Source organism: Macaca fascicularis, chromosome 1, assembly GCF_037993035.2.
Source record: "Macaca fascicularis isolate 582-1 chromosome 1, T2T-MFA8v1.1".
NCBI classification, from domain to species: domain Eukaryota; kingdom Metazoa; phylum Chordata; class Mammalia; order Primates; family Cercopithecidae; genus Macaca; species Macaca fascicularis.
The window spans coordinates 101,332,356-101,350,941 of NC_088375.1; the positions used below are offsets into that span (position 1 = coordinate 101,332,356).

At 40.5% G+C, this 18,586-nt stretch overlaps 1 protein-coding gene across 1 annotated transcript; it reads left to right on the plus strand.

Moving 5' to 3' along the window:
• Positions 1-15,477: 15,477 nt before the first annotated feature.
• On the plus strand, positions 15,478-17,741 carry CRP (C-reactive protein). The gene is made up of 2 exons (XM_045399442.2): positions 15,478-15,642; positions 15,901-17,741. Exons 1-2 carry the CDS (start codon positions 15,582-15,584, stop codon positions 16,512-16,514), a joined length of 675 nt encoding a protein of 224 aa, XP_045255377.1. The 5' UTR covers positions 15,478-15,581; the 3' UTR covers positions 16,515-17,741.
• The last annotated feature ends 845 nt before the right edge of the window (positions 17,742-18,586 follow it).

Here is an 18,586-nt window from a genome sequence, read left to right on the forward strand (position 1 = left end):
GCTGCCTTTGGTTCAGCTATGCCTTGCCTCCAGAGGTGAAGTCTACAGAGGCAGGCAGGTCTCCTTGAGCTGCGGTGGACTCCACCCAGTTTGAGCTTCCCAGCAGCTTTGTTTACCTACTCAAACCTCAGCAATGGCGGACACCCCTCCCCCAGCCTCGCTGCCACCTTGCAGTTGGATCTTAGACTCCTGTGCTGGCAGTAAGCAAGGCTCCATGGGGGTGGGATCCTCTGAGCCAGGCACGGAATATAATATCCTGGTGTGCTGTTTGCTAAGACTGTTGGAAAAGTGCAGTATTAGGGTGGGAGTGTCCCGATTTTCCAGGTACCATCAGTCACAGCTTCCCTTGGCTAGGAAAGAGAATTCCCGGACTCCTTCCACTTCCTGGGTGAAGTGATGCCCCACCCTGCTTCGTCTCATGCTCCGTGGGCTGCACCCACTGTCTGACAAGCCCCAGTGAGATGAACCTGCTACCTCAGTTGGAAATGCAGAAATCACCCGTCTTCTGCATTGCTCACACTGGGAGCTGTAGACTGGAGCTCTTCCTATTCAGCCATCTTGGAACCTCCCTACCAGAACTTGACTCTTTTATAAAACCCCAAACTGCTGCTTTTGGTCACGTCCAGGAGAATCCTCATGTCTGTTTTCTTCAACACCTTGGTTTTTTCTTGTTGGGATCTTAGCTACAGATTGGCACATTTTAAAACATTTAAATCTTATATAATGTAAACTCCTCTGACTAGAAAATGACAGTGCACTTCAAATTTGCAATCAAATTTGTGTGAAATGCATCTGTATTAGAAAACAAAGTACCACAAACAGTGGCTTAAAACAACAGAAATTAATTTTCTCACAGGCTAGAAATCTGAAATCAAGATGTGAGCAGGGCCATGCCTCCTCTGAAGGCTTTAGGGAAATCCTTCCTTGTGTTTTTCTAGCTTTTAGTGGCTTGCTGGCAATCTTTGGCATTCCAGCAGCCTTGCTCCAATTGCTGCCTTTGTTGTCACATGGTGTTCTCCCTGTGTCCTTGTGTCTTCCTGTCACCATCTTCCTATGAGAACACGAGTCATATTGGATTGGGGCCCACTCTACTTCAGTATGACCTCATCTTAACTAATTACATTGGTAACAATTCTATATCCAGATAGGCCCACATTCTGAAGTACTGGAGGTTAGAATTTTAATATCTATTTTTAAAGGACCATAGTTCAACCCATCAAAACTCCTAATTCAATTTTTTTTGATGTGGAGTCTCACTCTTGTTGCCCAGGCTAGAATGCGTTGGTGTGATCTCAGCTCACTGCAACCTTCTCCTCCCAGGTTCAAGCGATTCTCCAGTCTCAGTCTCCCGAGTACCTGGGATTACAGGGACCCACCATCATGCCCGGCTAATTTTTTTATTTTTAGTAGAGATGAGATTTCACCGTGTTTGTCTGGCTGGTCTCGAACTCCTGACCTCAGGTGATCCACCTGCTTCAGCCTCCCAAAGTGCTGGGATTACAGGTGTGAGCCACTGCATCTGGCTGCAAAAATTTGTATATCAAAAAATAAATTTTGCTACAGAATGTTAGTAGCATTAAATTATTCAAATATTGGAAATACATCACAATATTTTTCATTATAACTAAATATACAAAAGAATTTTGTTGATGAATACTTAATTTTATATTTTCAAAGAATACATCTTAGTAATTAGATTTGCACTTCCAAAGACTATTATGAAAACCACTAAGTTATAAATTATGGAAAGAATCTTGTGCATAGGTTATTAAAATCAGCAAAGTCCGAATTAAAATGATACAGGTAGAAATTTATAAAATTATTAAAAATGACATACAAATTTTGCTCTTTCTTGTTACTTAATTTATGTGATGTGAGGCTAAAACTTTAGGAAGCAAGATGTACCATAAAAAGCATGATATTTCTTCAGAAAATGTATGTGAACACATATATCTAATTCTGGAGTTTGGCTTTTGAGTGTAAGTAAATCGGAATTATGTATTAATATCAGAAATCGTCCCACTAACTTTATTAGACATTGTGTTTGAGCTTTATCCATTTGAAGAGAAAGGCATATGCTCTTAAGGCTAAGTAATCTGAAAGCTACCATTGGTTGTGTTTTGTTTTTTTTAATAGTAGAGTGAGAGAAAGGTCATCAAGAAACAGGAGCAAGGGAAGAACAGCTTCTGAGAAGGCTTAGGAACAGATGTGTGCTCAGATGGCTCAGTTCTGGAAACAAGTTACATGGAATCCAAGGATCTAGAAATGGATTTCCAACTGGATTTGGAAATTCTTTGTGCATCCAAATATCATTTGAGTGTCTTTGCTTAGCTAAACCTATGTCACATGTGGAGCCTTAGCAGCAAAAGTTCTGGGCAATGTAGTTTTTAACTTTGCAAGTATGACAGATTAGGAAGGTAAGCTAGAGGAGAATGTGGTCTTGAGTGAACCAAATTAGTTTACAGAATTTGCCACCTTGGACTTCCAGGGGAATTACCAACAAAGTTGCCCTGTGCTTCATGCTGTACAGGCTCAACACTAAGTCTGTGGTGTGTATCTGATACAGAACACTGTGCTTTATAAATCTCCTGGAATTGGAGTAGCTTGGCCATGGGTATATAGTCTAAGTTCCCCTTCCTGTGAAGGATGTAAGATGACTCTTGAATCCTATAGCCAGAGGTGATGAAATGACCCTGATATGGTTTGGCTTTGTGTCCCCACCCAAATCTCATCTCGAATTGTAATCTTCACATGTTGGGGGAGTGACCTGGTGGGGGTGACTGAATCATGGGGGCAGATTTCCACCTTGTTGTTCTCGTGATAGAACTCTGATGAGATCTGGTTGTTTGATAAGTGTGTGGCCCTCTTCCTTTGCTCTTCATGTAAGATGTGCCTTGCTTTCCTTTCATTTTTTGTCTTGATTGTGTTTCCTGAGGCCTCCCCAGCCATGTGGAACTGTGGGCCAATTAAACCCCTTTTCTTTATAAATTACCCAGTCTCAGCTAGTTCTTTATAGCAGTGTGAAAATGAACCAACACAGACCTTATTGGTGAGTATAAGACTAAATCATAAAACTAGTAAAGAATGATGCCTGCAAATGACATTTGAAAAAATCCAGACAACTCTTTCTATGAGGGCTTTATCAGATTTCACGACACTTCTCAGGTTAGTTATTTTTATTTTCTTATGTCTATTTCATTGGAACTTATTGCAGAAACCAAAACCAAAAACAACATTTAAAGTGAAAATGTCTATGAATTTACTTGGAGGAGCAACAGCAAATAAGTGGAGTGGAACTAACGAGACACAGTGATTCTGTAGCTGATCGAGTGAGAAGCCCAGGAGACTGAGTAGGTCTTTGAAGAAGAGAGAGAACAGCTCAATCCAGAGTCTGCAAGGGGAATGTCAGGATTGTTGGTGTCTTAGGTCATCAATTATAAATAAGAGCATTGGGCAGGATGGTTGCAAAGCAGGCTTTCATCTGCTATTTATTAGTGAGCATTCCCTCATCATCACTGTTCTGGCAGATCTTCTGATCCCCACTATAGTGGATGTATTTCAGGTGTCTTTTTGGACCTTTTTTTCTGATAACAGATCCCCTACGCAACATCCAAGGGTGGTTTCTGGCAGCCGTGTTTCTATGATGTGTTCTTAAATCCTGATGACAGCTGATTAGATCAACGGTGATCTCCTGACCTAATCTGGATGGGGTGGATTATTCCTCTATTTATAATTTTGAATTAAAACTGAGAGGTTCTCCTTCAGTTTCAGCAGGATTGAAAGATGGAGAGAGAATTTCTTGTATTCCCAGTTCTAGTTCCTCATAAGAAATATCCTTTCAGTAAACCCTTTCAGATTTATGTAATCTGCTGCTCAAATTTCTACTATACAATATTTCTACCATGGCAGTCTACCACTAAGAGACTTACACTAGCAGTTTCAGGTGAAACAGCTGTTTGTTGAGGATTTCCAGGAATCCAACCTTTTTTCTGTAGATAGTTTCATGTCAGAATCTGGCATATGTTTTTCACCAGATCTTAAAGACAGAAAACCACTTGTAAGTGATCTCATAAGATTTGAAGTCTCTTTGGGAAAATTTCTCAATGCCAACGTTTCTGCTATAACATAGTATGTTATGAAGTAACCTCTTGTTCTCCAAAGTTATGTAAAAGATAGCAGGTGTTATGGTTTGGAACGTATCATTCAAAACTTATGCAACGATGTAACTGGAGCAATTTCAAAAATAGTAATTATCTTGATAAAGCTATTATCATAAATAAGTTAAGACATAATACACCAAATATTGAACTTTATCTTAAAAAAGAACAGGTAAATCTCACCTGATAGGCATGTAAAGAAAGATTGAGTGATGGAGACATAAGGCCAGATATATCATGGTCAGAGGCTACAGCATGGTAGTTACTTCTAAGATGGAGCTCATGGCCAGATAGTCGGAGACGAAGAATATTCAGTTCCGTATTTCTCCAGCTGTCTGTGTTCCCCAGTGTTAGTGTATTTTGTGATCATTGCTGGTACTTGGTTGTGGAAAATAGAAACTGGCTGAGAAAACAAAGATGCAATGTCTGTGTCACACTGCTGTCATCCCCCCACCTACCAGTCATAACTGACTTGTTTCATGTTACACAGAAACAAGTGCTATGGCCGAATAGAATGTAGTGAAGACCAACAGGAGGTACTGGGGGTCTTATCTTGAAGCTACATTTGAGTAGTAAGCACATTTTATTTATTTATTTTTTATTTAAATGGAGTCATCCCCTCCAGAACTGACTCTGGCTCTGTTAATAATATAAGAAAATGATGTAGAAGAAATGCTGCTCTAGAGAGTTCCCAGATGCCCTTCACCAAACTTTCCCTAATATTAACATCTGATCTTACCGTGGTACATTTGTCAAAACTGAAAAACAGCATTGGTACATTACTATGAACTAAACTCCAGTCTTTTTCCAGTTTTTACACTCACGTCCTTTTCCTGTTTTAGGATTCAATCCAGGATACCGCATTACGTTTAGTCATTATGTGACTTCTGGTGTGTGACAGTTTCTCAGTCTTTCCTTGTTATTTCATAACCTTGATAATTTTGAGGAGTACTGGTCAGGTATTTTGTAGAAAGTCAATTTGGGTTTCTCTGATGTTTGTCTTCTTATTAGACTGAAGTTGTGTTTTGGGGGATGAATTATCTGTTGTTTTAAATACCCATAAATGTAATAGATACATAGATAGATATTTATGTATGCTATATAATCTTGTTTTGAATTTTAAAAGCCAACTATGAGATACCATTTAAATAACTTTTTATAACTTATATTTTAAATTCAATATCGTTTTTGAGATATATCCTTTTGGAATTTTTTTGCTATAATGTGATACATGTGTTCCTGAAAATTCTCATCTTCTGCATAATCATGCACTAAAAATAACAGAGCTTGTGGGATAATTAGACCCATAGATAATTAGGTCTATAGATAACTAGGGACAGACCACTCAAAACCTATTCATTAACACACCAGAGGGCCAACATGAACAGTAAAAATCCCACTGAAATTATTAGCATTATGAAGACTTCTCAGATATGTTCACCAACCTCACAACGAGTCACACTTTTGCAGCCTTCAGCCCAGGGCTCCCACAACCTCTTTTGAAGTGTATGCCTTTTGAGGGATATCACTTCTAATAGATGCTGGCTTCACCAAAATTTAAAATCTGATAATGAGTGTAGCTTTAGTCATCAATAAAACAAAATTTTAACACAGAGAGAAATGTCATGGCAACTCTTTCATCAGCACTTGCAGCATCACAATAAAGCATAACACCGTGTAATGCATAATAATTTCTGAAGCCATCAAACTATCTACTGTATGAACTAACAGTACTAGGTAGAATTTTCAGCCTTTATATTAAAATACTTACATATTACTAAGGATTTTTCTTTAATTGTGAGAAAGTGTGAACTTTATTTCTTTACTACATTACCTGTTAGGGAAGATGGTATATGAATAAATATAACTTATATGTTATACTGGCACTATTGTTTTATTTATGTAAGTTTTTATTTTCATATTTTAATTATGCATGGACTAATTTGCATCCAAACCCTTGTATTTGTTGGAGGGCAGGATATATACATATCTTTTCTATCCTTTTTAACTGTGGTACACCATTCCTTCATATGAATATGCATTTCCCAACTGAACAACATTTGAATTCCTTCTATTTGTTTTCCCAGTAACAAGCAGTGTTGCAAAGAATTTCCTTGTATATGTCTCTGAGGGAATTTTTATAGGTTATATTCCTAGAAGTAGAATTACTGGATCATAGGGTATGAATATATTTAATGGAACATATACATTAATTTGGGGAACATTAACACTATTATGTTGCTGGGTCACTCAATGGATGTGGTCTAGGTCTCCGTTTATTCATTTTTATGTTCTTTAGTAATATAATACAATATTTTATAAAAGTGTTGCACATTTCTGTAAGACCTACTTCCAGGTGCTCTATGAGTTTTATTGATAACGTGACTGGGATCTCTTATATGTTTTATTTTCTAGTTGGTTTCTGCTATAAGAAATGAGTATCTTAGTGTGTTTTATGATTACCTTATACCAACACAAATGGTGAATTCCTGTTGATTCTAATAGTTTATGTGTAGATTTTCTAGGATTTTTAATATAGACCATCATATGTGTAAATTATTGTACACTTTTCTTCTTTTCTGATCATCAGACCACTTTTTTTTTTCTCATATTGCTGCATTGGATTGGACAATGCAGTAGATTGATAGTAGGCATCTTGCCATACCCTTAACTCTAAAGGGAAGTTTCTAAAATTTCATTTTAAGTATGATATTTGCTGTAGGTTTTTAGTAGACATTCTTTTTACTCTTAATTTAGTAAGAATGGAGAAATGATAAATTTAAAAACTTTGGCATCTATTGGAATGGTCTTATGATGTTGCTATTTAAGTCTGTCAAAGAAATACAAATTACATTGGTAGGTTTTTCTTATCTGAAACTATCCCTACATTTCTGAGGAAAACCCTTGAAATGTAAGTGCTAATTATTTTACTTTTTCCAAGATGACCCTCTGTAGCTGGCTACACAGAAAAGGTGCTGGAATACTGTAAATCACAATGTAAACGGCTCAGGCAAACAATCCTTGTCAATCACAACACTTAGACACTTAGCCCTCAGTCACATCAGGGGATGGCTGTTGACTCTTGCTATGAATGTTTTTGCGCTTCATCCTTTCTAAGCTTGCCGAGTCATTTAGCTGCAACTGCAAGGTTTGGATCTCAGCCCCAGCCACACCAGGGAAGGGCAGATGCCCCCTCAAACTATGAATGCTAGGTTGTCACACCGTATTACTATGGTTTCATGGACTATGGTCACACCAGGGAAGAAGCCAGTACTTCTCTAATCTTGCAGCTTCATAGCTCAAGGATAGGGATCCCTCTCCTAGAGTCTGATATTCTGTGTTACCAGATCCCTGAGCGTGGCCCTAGAATGTGATGGTTTTTGAGGGCCTCTCACAGCTCTAGCTGTGAGTGTCCCCAGTAACTGCTGCTCCAGTGGGCATGTGAGTGTTGCCTAGACATTTTCTCTTGTTTGCTTAACAACTCTACTTAGTTATAACGTTTCAAAATTTTTACACATAGATTTGACTTGCTTATACTCTATGTAGGATTTTTGCATCTATGTTTATCTATGAGAATGGGTTCTCATTTTCTTTTTTTTGTATCATTTTTGTTTGGGTTTTGTGTTAACTTGTTACTGGATTCTTAAAATAAGTCCGGTAGTTTTATATTCTTTGCTCGTTTTTAATTATCTTTTTCTTGATACTTTTCTAACACCTGTTGATTCTCATTCCTTTCTAGTATACATATACATGCTACCTGGAGATTTTTCCAATTTTTCGCTGTACCCTAATTATCAAAGTCCTTGCCATTGTTTAGACATGGATCTTTTTAATACCTGCTTGGTGCTCTGTAGCTCTTTTGATCTGATCACTTACTTTTGTTAGCTACTCTAAGATGTTTTTGTATTATTTCTTTGATTATTTTCCTACCTCCAATCTCAATGTTTTCTTTCTCTGAAATCCTTTTTCTGAGTATCATAGTTTTGATTCTCAAGATTTTTGTCTTATTTATTTTTTGTCTAAACTTTGTATACTCTGATTATATTGATTATACTTCTCAACAAAAACTTCTCTATTTGCTCTTATACTCTGTTTCCTATTGTATTTGTTGAATGAGGTGCCCACTTTTCATGGTATTAATTATCTCAGCATTTCTATGGATGCCATTCCTGTTTTCTGTAGCCTATCTCTAGGGATTATGAGGAATGAGCCAGAAGTGCTGGCAGGGTATACCACTAATTTGTCTTTTGGATGTGGGAGCATGAGGTTTCCTCCTGGGTGTCTTTGGACTCCTTGGGCAAGGTCCCACCTGTCAGGCCAAAGGACTCTGATTGCTTCAGACTAAGAGCAAATGCCTCTGCTGCTTAATGCTTGGCCCAGAGGCATGGTAGCAGCGACCCCTTAATCAATCTCTCCAATACTTTGTGCCACTTGTTTCCATTGTCCCTTTCTTTCAAGATTCCCTGAAACACTTCAAATTTTTATAGTGGACCTTCCTCTGCATATGTTCTGGGTTATGGTTTCTTCTATTAATATAATTTATCTGCTTTCTGACTTCCAGAGATTCTTCTATTTATTTCTGTTGAATGAAACTTTTTTTTTTTCTGGCCCTACATTAACTTATATTAAAAAATGCTTTTTTTGTTATTCATAGGAATTGAAGTGGGAAGATGATATTAGTGCTAGTGCTCAGTCCACCATTGATGAAATTTGTCTTCCATGCTTTTTCTGCCATTCCTTCAGTTATTCCTTTATCTATTCACCCCACAGCACTACTGAGCACCAACTCTGTGCCAGGCTTTGCGTTGGCTGGCTTTCAAGAAAGAAATGCTATTATCCATAAATAAAAGAGTCTGACTTTCCTCTCATTTTTTTCTAATAGAGATGATGATGCTGTATTTGCATCAATCTATCTGTACAGTTATTCTTGACCTTAGATTATCTTTCTTAGTTGCCTAGCCAAGGTTAGAGTTGTAATGTTTGACCACCAAATAAGTAAAATCAACTGGTCTTTGTACCAATAATCAAACCTTCTTGGCCTCATTCACATAGTGTTTGACATAGGAGTACTAGCTACATAACTTTGAACACTGCTCTGTATAGCTCCATATTTGATCAGTTTTTGATTCCTATGAATTTTCTTACTGACATACCTTTTACATTCATCCTCTTCTCTACATTCCTACTGCTTCTGTGCTAGTTTTGAGTCCTATTATCTTTTTTGTTTGTTTGTTTCCTTGAGACAGAGTCTCTGTCACCTAGACTGGAGTGCAGTGGCACGATCTCGGCTCACTGCAACTCTGCCTTCCAGGTTCAAGTGTTAAATCACATTATCTTTAACATAATTTGTCTAGTTAACTGGCTTATTGCCTGATCCCTAGAAAATGTTCCTAAGATATGTCTTGGTTGAATTAATGAACTAAGACCCACAAAGTGGTCTCCCAATTTATAATCTCTCTCACACCAATATATTATTCATATTGCTGCCAATAAAAATTCTTTTTTTTTTTTTTTTTTTTTTTTTTGAGACGGAGTCTTGCTCTGTAGCCCGGGCTGGAGTGCAGTGGCCGGATCTCAGCTCACTGCAAGCTCCGCCTCCCGGGTTTACGCCATTCTCCTGCCTCAGCCTCCGGAGTAGCTGGGACTACAGGCGCCCGCCACCTCGCCCGGCTAGTTTTTTTTTTTTTTTTTTTTGTATTTTTAGTAGAGACGGGGTTTCACCGTGTTAGCCAGGATGGTCTCGATCTCCTGACCTCGTGATCCGCCCGTCTCGGCCTTCCAAAGTGCTGGGATTACAGGCTTGAGCCACCGCGCCCGGCCTACTGCCAATAAAAATTCTAAAACACTGATCTGACTCTACTCTTTCTTTGTTCAAGAAATCTTCAAAGTCTCTCACTTGCTTCATGTGAAAGACCGTAGGCCCAAATTTTCTATAGATTATTTTAGTAATAAGTTTATAGAAATATCGGCAACAGAAACAAACAGCAATATGTTACAAGTACAAATGTAACTATTTTGCTGATAAAGCAGAACAGCAATTCTAATAGTGATTAGGAAGTAGTAAATACCAAGTAGAAGCTACACTAATAAATTAAGTAGGATAGAGTCTGAATAAAAGAATGACTTGGTACAATCTGTGGAGTAGGATATCTTAGAATTTTGTCTTGCAAATTCATACAATTTTAAACTGGAAAGATACTAATTTATTAACGTGGACAATCACAGTTATAGAGATTCAAATAAGTTTTTCAGAGTTTGTGTACAAAACAATTGAAGATGAAATTTGGCGGTAACCATGCTCATATTATTCTCTTAGTTTTGAACCTCCCACTTCAATTTTTGTGACTCAGTTTAAATGCTTCCCCTTGCATAAAACCTGTGCTTCTGTGGAAGGATTCTGGTGGCAAGGATACCAGTGTATGTATTATTTCAGGGCAAGTGATGATTGGTTTGGACACACAATGTCCTGGATTCAGGGTGTTGTTAGGAAGGCATTTCTATTTGTCAAAAGTTAGTCAAATGTAAGTATCATAATACCTGCTGAAATGTGTACAGTAAGTAAAAAGGGAGTTTATTGACTAATGAAACTCAGAAGACATGAGGTGAAGCTGGCATCAGTTGAGACTGGATTCAGAGACTCAAACAATGTTATTGAGGCACGGTCTATCTCTCAGCTCTACTTGTGAGTCAAGGATGGTGTATTAATTGTTTTTCACACTACTGTAAATAACTACCTGAGTATGGGTAATTTATACACAAAAGAAAATTTTAATGAACTCACAGTTCCACATGTTTGAAGGAGGACTCAGGAAACTTACTATCATGGTGGAAGGTGAAGGGGAAGCAGGCATTTTCTTCACAAGGCAGCGAGAGAGAGAGAGAGTGAGGGGGGAACTGCCAAGCACTTTCATTTAAATCATCGGACCTCGTGAGAACTCATTCACTACCATGAGAACAGCATGGGCAAAACTACCTCCATGATCCAATCTTCTCCCACCATATCCCTCCCTCGACTCATGGGGATTACAATTTGAGATGACATTTGGGTGGGAACACAGAACCAAGCCATATCATTCCACCTCTGGCTCCTCCAAAATCTCATGTTCTTTTCACATTACAAAACCAATCATGCCTTCCCAACAGTCACCCAAACTTAACTCATTTCAGCATTAACTCAAAAGTCCAAGTCTAAAGTTTCATCTGAGACAAGGCAAGTCACTTATGCCTATTAGCCTAGTAAAATAAAAAACAAGTTAGTTACTTCCAAGATACAGAGGGGGTATAGGCATTGGGTAAATGTTCCTGTTCCAAATGGGGGAAATTGGCCAAAACAAAGGGGCCACAGGCCCCATGTAAGTCTCAAATTTGGCACGGCACTCATGAAATCTTAAAGCTCCAAAATAATCTCTTTTGATTCCATGTCTCACATCCAGGGCATGTTGATGCCAGTGGTAGGCTTCCATGGCCTTGGGCAGCTCCATACTTGTGGCTCTGCAGGGTACAGCCCCTGTGGCTGCTTTCACGGGCTGGCATTGAACACTTGCAGCTTTTCTAAGCACAGGTGTAAGCTGTCAGTGGATCTAACATTCTGGGGTCTGGAGGACAGTGGCCCTCTTCTCACAGCTCCACTAGGCAGTGCCCCAGTGGGGACTCTGTGTGGGCACTCCAACCCCACATTTCCCTGCAGCATTGCCCTAGTAGAGGTTTTCCATGAGGGCTCCATGCCTGTAGAAGACTTCTGCCTGAACATCCAGGTGTTTCTATGTATCTTCTGAAATCTAGACAGAAGCTCTCAAAGCTCAACTCTTGTCTTCTGTGCACCTGCATCCTCAACACCACTTGGAAGCCACAAAGGCTTGGGGTTTGCACCTTCTGAAGCAATGGCCTGAGCTATATACATTGCCCCCTTTTAGGCATGGCTGGAGCTGGAGCAGCTGGCACACAAGATGCCATGTTCCTAGGCTGCACAGAGCAGCGGGGGTCTGGGCCTGGCCCACGAAACCATTATTTCCTCCTAGGCTTTTGGACCTGTGATGGGAGGGAGTGCTATGAAGATCTCTGGAATGACCTGAAGACATTTGCCTCATTATTTAGGCTATCAACATTCAACTCCTCATTACTTATGCGAAGTTCTGCAGCCAGCTTGAATTCTTCCCCAGAAAATGGGTTTTTCTTTTCTACCACATGGTCAGGCTGCACATTTTCCAAACTTTTATGCTCTTTTTCCCTTTTAAATGTAAGTTCCAATTTCAGATCATCTTTTTGTGAACACATATGATTGTATGTTTTCAGAAAAAGCCAGGTCACTTCTTGAATGCTGTGGTGCTTAGAAATTTCTTCTGCCAGATACTATAAATCATGTCTCTTAAAAGTTCCACAGATCTCTAGGGCATGGGCAAAGTGCCACCAGTGTCTTTGTTAAAGCATAGCAAGAGTGACTTTTACTCCCGTTCCCAATAAGTTCCTCATCTCCATCTGAGGACACCTCTGCATGAACTTCATTGTCCATATCATTATCAGCATTTTGGTCAAAACTGTTCAACAAAACTCAGGAAGTTCCAAGCTTTTCCACATCTTCCTGTCTTCCTCTGAGCCCCCCAAACTGTTCCAGCCTCTGCCCATAGCTAGTTCCAAAGTTGCTTCCACATTTTTAGGAATCTTTATAGCAGTATTCCACTATCCTGGTACCAATTTTCTGTATTAGTTTGTTTTTACACTGCTATAAAGAGCTACCTGAGACTGAGTAATTTATAAACAAAAGAGGTTTAACTGACTCACAGTTCTGCATGGCTGGGGAGGCCTCAAGAAACTTACAATTATGGCAGAAGGCAAAGGGGAAGCAGGTACCTTCTTCACAAGGTGGCAGGAGAGACAGAGGGTGGGGAGGAACTGCCAAACACTTTTAAACCATCAGATCTTGTGAGAACCCACTCACTAACATGAGAACAGCATAGGGGAAACTGCTTTTATGATCCATCCACCTCCCACCAGGTCCCTCCCTTGACATGTGGGGATTGCAATTCAAGATGAGATCTGGGTGAGGACACAGAGCCAAACCATATCAGATAGAGAGTGGTGGGACAGAAGACCACTTCTTTTAGGCATAAAGCCTTGAAATTATTTCGCTTTTAAACTAGGAGCAAGAATTCAGGAGGAAGTTGGTCAGGCATGATGGCTAATGTCTGTAATCCCAGCACTTTGTGAGGCTGAGATGGGCAGATCGCGAGGTCAGGAGATTGAGACCATCCTGGCTAACATGATGAAACCCTATCTCTACTAAAAATATAAAAAATTAGCTGGGCATGGTGGCATGTGCCTATAATCCCAGCTACTCGGGAGGCTGAGGCAGGAAAATCACTTGAATGCAGGAGGTGGAGGTTGCAGTGAGCTGAGATTGTGTCACTGCACTCCAGTCTGGGTGACAGAGAGAGACTCCATCTCACACACACACACAAATAAGAATTCAGGAGAAAGTTATAAACTGTGTTGAATGTTGCTGAGAAGCTGGGTAAAATAAGAACAGAAAATTCATTATTGAATTTAATGAGAGAGGTGTTTGTTTATGTTGGCTTCACTAGAGTGGTGAAGGCCAATGTCTGATTTCCATGGATTGAGGAGGGAACAGGAGATTGGAAAATAGAGGTTGTAAACACCCATAAACCTTTCCTTCCTTCCTCCCTCTCTCCCTCCCATCCTCCTTTTTTTCTCTTTCTTCTTTCTCTAAAATATTAAATTTATTATAGTATGGTTTTATGGAAATGATCAAGTAAAGATGAATAAATTAATAATGCAGAAGATAGGATACCTATAGGAGAAAAATCCCTTGTGTGGTCGACAGAGTCTGGGATTCACTGAAGAAGTGCAAGGGTTGGCCTTAGATGTAATACAGGGAGAGCTCATCACTTTTAATAGAGGAAGACAGAAAGGCTGGTACACTGGGTTGTAGGAGGATGTATAAGGATATCAGTTAGGTGTTAAGAACAGAAAGACTGAGTTCAAAGTGATTTAACAAAAGAAGAGAATATTTCTCCTTTAAGTAAATGTTCAGGTAGGCAGTCTACAGCTGATACAGTGGCTCCATACTCAATTATCCAGGCTCCATCTATCTTGTTGCCATGCCAACCTCAACATGCAGCTTACACTTGCTGGCCTGCAAGTGAACTGTTCCATCTCCTGCTATCATGACTGAATACTAGCCAAAGGGAAAAAGGGGGAAGTGGGAGGGGAAGGCATATACCTTTCTTAAAGAGCACAACCTAGAGATTGTCCCTATTCTGTTCATATCTCATTGACCTTAATTTAATCACATCATCACTGCAATCTACAGTGGGGGCTGGGAAATTTGGTGTTTGAGGGGATGACCAAGCGCCCAACTGAAAATGTTATTCTTATCTTATGAGAAGTAGAGAATGGATGTGAGGGAATGGCTAGAAACCTCTGCTACAAAGGATATGGTGGTTCTTTTCTGATTGCTTCTAACTTCTCAATGAAAGGTGAGTTCATCAGCTGAGTAAAAGAATGAATGAGATTTTGGGGACTTGAGGAGCAAGGAGAAGGAGTATAATAGTCATTTTGAAGAGTGAGTTAAGTAGGGAACTGTAGTAAGATGGACAGACAGTGTGGAGAGATTACTTGAATCTTGTGGACAGAGGAAAGAGTAGAATCAGATTATCCTGACTCCTGCCTGAAGCTTTACATGTTCAGAGAAAAATGTTGGAAGAAACTCTGACATAATGCTATGTCTGTCATCAGCACACATTTCACAGGACTTTTACTGTCAGGGCTGTCATTTAGTGCCAAGATGTTTAGAGAGCTCTTAATAAGTATAATCAGTTGGCTAAGAAAATGTGTCCATGACTCAGGGAAGGGCATATTTGTTTTCCTCATTTCCCAATCTGTAAATAAGCAAATTCTGAAAGAGGTTAGTGAAAATATCCATATCCAGAAGCTGTCAGCTTTCCTTCGTCAAACTCTATGACTTGGGCTGAAGTGGGTGTTGGAGAGGCAGCTACCATGTGCACCCAGATGACCATTCATTTAATATGTTACTATTTCCCATTATTTTCTCAGGATAGATAGCCAAAGTGGAACCCTGGGAGATTTCTTCATTTTTCCTGTCACAAAGAATTGGTAATTCAGTAGTCATAGGAGTTTGTAATAAATAACCCACATTGATTTCTCTGTTCTGGAATAATTTTGCTTCTCCTCTTCCCGAAGCTCTGACACTTGCCCCAACAGGCAATGATGGAAAATTATTTACAAAGTGGCACAAACTCCCTTACTGCTTTGGATATAAATCCAGGCAGGAGGGGATAGCTCTGAGGCAAGAGATCTAGGACTTCTAGCCCCTGAACTTTCAGCCGAATACATCTTTTCCAAAGGAGTGAATTCAGGTCCTTGTATCACTGGCAGCAGGGCGTGACCATGGAGAAGCTGTTGTGTTTCTTGGTCTTGACCAGCCTCTCTCATGCTTTTGGCCAGACAGGTAAGGGCCACCCCAGGCTATGGGAGAGATTTGATCTGAGGTATGGGGATGGGGTCTAAGACTGTATGAACAGAACAGTGGAGCACCCATCATGATGTGCGTGTGTGTGTGTGTGTGTGTGTGTGTGTGTGTGATGTGTGTGTGTAACTGCAGAAGGGGTCAGTCTGTTTCTCAACTTTAAACTCTATACGTAAGTGAGGGGATAGATCTTTGTGATCTGAGAAATCTCTCATATTTGCTTGTTTTTCTGGCTCACAGACATGTCGATGAAGGCTTTTGTGTTTCCCAAAGAGTCGGATAATTCCTATGTAACCCTCAAAGCACGGTTAACGAAGCCTCTCAAAGCCTTCACTGTGTGCCTCCACTTCTACACAGAACTGTCCTCAACCCGTGGGTACAGTATTTTCTCTTATGCCACCAAGAGACAAAATAATGAGATTCTCATATTTTGGTCTAAGGATATAGGATACAGTTTTACAGTGGGTGGGTCTGAAATATTATTCGAAGTTCCTGAAGTCACAGTAGCTCCAGTACACATTTGTACAAGCTGGGAGTCCGCCTCGGGGATCGTGGAGTTCTGGGTGGATGGAAAGCCCAGGGCAAGGAAGAGTCTGAAGAGGGGATACACTGTGGGGGAAGATGCAAGCATCATCTTGGGGCAGGAGCAGGATTCCTTCGGTGGGAGCTTTGAAACACAGCAGTCCCTGGTGGGAGACATTGGAAATGTGAACATGTGGGACTTTGTGCTGTCACCAGATGAGATTAGCACCGTCTATCGTGGCGGGACCTTCAGTCCTAGTGTCCTGTACTGGCGGGCACTGAAGTATGAAGTGCAAGGTGAAGTGTTCATCAAACCCCAGCTGTGGTCCTGATGGTACCTCCCGGTTTTTTACACCGCACGCGCCCCACGTCTCTGTCTCTAGTACCTCCCGGTTTTTCACACTGCCTGGTTCCCATGTGGTTGTCTCTGGGCCTTTGTTCCCCTGTATGCATTGCAGGCCTGCTCCACCCTCCTCAGCACCTGAGAATGGAGGCAAAGTGTCTGGTCTGGGAGCTCGTTAACTATGCTGGGAAACTTTGTCCAAAAGAATCAGAATTTGAGGTGTTTTGTTTTCATTTTGATTTCTTTTTAAGTTGGACAGATCTTGGAGATAATGTCTTACCCTCACATAGATGAAAACACTGACACCCAGAAAGGGGAAATGATGTTTTAAAAAATGTCACAAGGCAAGAACTGAGAAGGAAGTGCTGGTCTTCTATTTAATTCCCCGCCCAGGACCCCCAGAAAGCAGGAGGGCATTGCCCACATTCACAGGGCTCTTCAGTCTCAGAATCAGGACATTGGCCAGGTCTCTGGTTTGGGTCCAGAGTGCTCATGATCATGCCATGGAACTGCTGGACCCAGGTCTCCTGAAATGGGAAGCCCAGCAATACTGCACAGTTCCTCTATTTTTCTCAAAGCACACTGGAAAGGCCGTTAGAATTGCCCTAGCAGAGAAGGTCTGCTTTTTTTTCCAGAGCAAAATGAGGCACTAGGTATAAATATGTTGTTACTGCCAAGAACTTACATAACAATAGTTTTTGTTTGCTCGCAGTGCTTTCTTAATTTTATGGCTCTTCTGGGAAACTCCTCCCCTTTTGCACATGAACCTTGTGGGGCTGTGAATTCCTTCTTTAACCCCTCATTCCCAATATACCCAGGCCACAAGAGTGGACATGAACCACAGGGTGTCCTGTCAGAGTAGCCCATCTCCCATCTCCCCAGCTCCCTATCTGGAGGATAGTTGGATAGTTATGTGTTCCCAGCAGGACCAATTATAGCCTTTCCAAGGATTGAGTTATGGCCTTTGGGAGTGAGATATCTTCTTGCTGCTGGATTTCCAAGCTGAGAAGATATGAACCTGGGACCACCAGTAGCCATCTTGTTTGCCACATGGAGAGAGACTGAAGACAGAAGCCAAACTGGAAGTGGAGGAGCCAAGGGATTGACAAACAACAGAGCCTTGACCACATGGAGTCTCTGAATCAGCCTTTTCCAGAACCAGATCTATACCTGGACTGCCCAGGTCCATAAGCCAATAAAGCCCGTGTTTACTTGAGCAAGTCCAAGCTGTTTTCTGATGGTTGCTGTAGAGGTTGTGACTAACTTCTCTAAGGGCCTTTGAAACCAAGTCCCTGTAACTTTACACTGCCCATTACACAACATATCCATGGCACTTCAACCTGTCCCCGAAAGTCCCCTGAAGGGATTCCCTCTGACAAGCACATCCCTCTTTTGAGACAGCTGGCCATTCATGTGTGGCCAGTTGTGGGGGTTTTAATACTCTCATTCTATCATTATTCCAATTTGGGAGCAAAAACTAAAGATCATTGAGATCCATGAATCTGATGCCAGGTTCAGTGACTAGAATGCACTTGCCCCAGTTGGTTCCAGTTCTTTGTAGAAACAGACCACTCAAAGATGACAGCGGCTGTCTTCCTCCAGAAGTGTCCTTCCTCCAGTACGGTCTTTCAGTACTAAGTGACCAGTAGAAGTTACTCCATAAAGACCACAGCCAGGAATGAATTATGGGGCTTCCTGCATATCAAATGGTTACCTAGGGAAGGCATATGGTAAACTAGTTAAGCCCAGAGGTTCTGGAATCAGACTGCCTAGGTTCAAATCCTGGCTTTACAACTTACTAGCTATGTGACCCTAGGTAATATAACCTCTTTATGTCTCAGTTTTCTTACCTACAAAGCAGGAGAAATAATAGTAAGTAGCTCAAAGGAATGCAATAAGAATCAAAGAAAATCATGCAAGCAAAGCACTTACTACAGTGCCTGGCACGTAGTAAGCTCTTATAACAGTTTTCTGCTCTTATTCTTATTAAGCCATTTTGTATTATATCCATAAACGTAGATTCATTATACGCCATAAAAATACAACTTGGTAGAATTTATC

Bases quoted from the DNA above. Each gene is read 5' to 3' on its own strand.
- CRP (XM_045399442.2), top strand. From the start codon at position 15,582: ATGGAGAAGCTGTTGTGTTTCTTGGTCTTGACCAGCCTCTCTCATGCT. The intron at 15,643-15,900 runs GTAAGGGCCACC...TCTGGCTCACAG, and splicing joins TCATGCTTTTGGCCAGACAG to ACATGTCGATGAAGGCTTTT.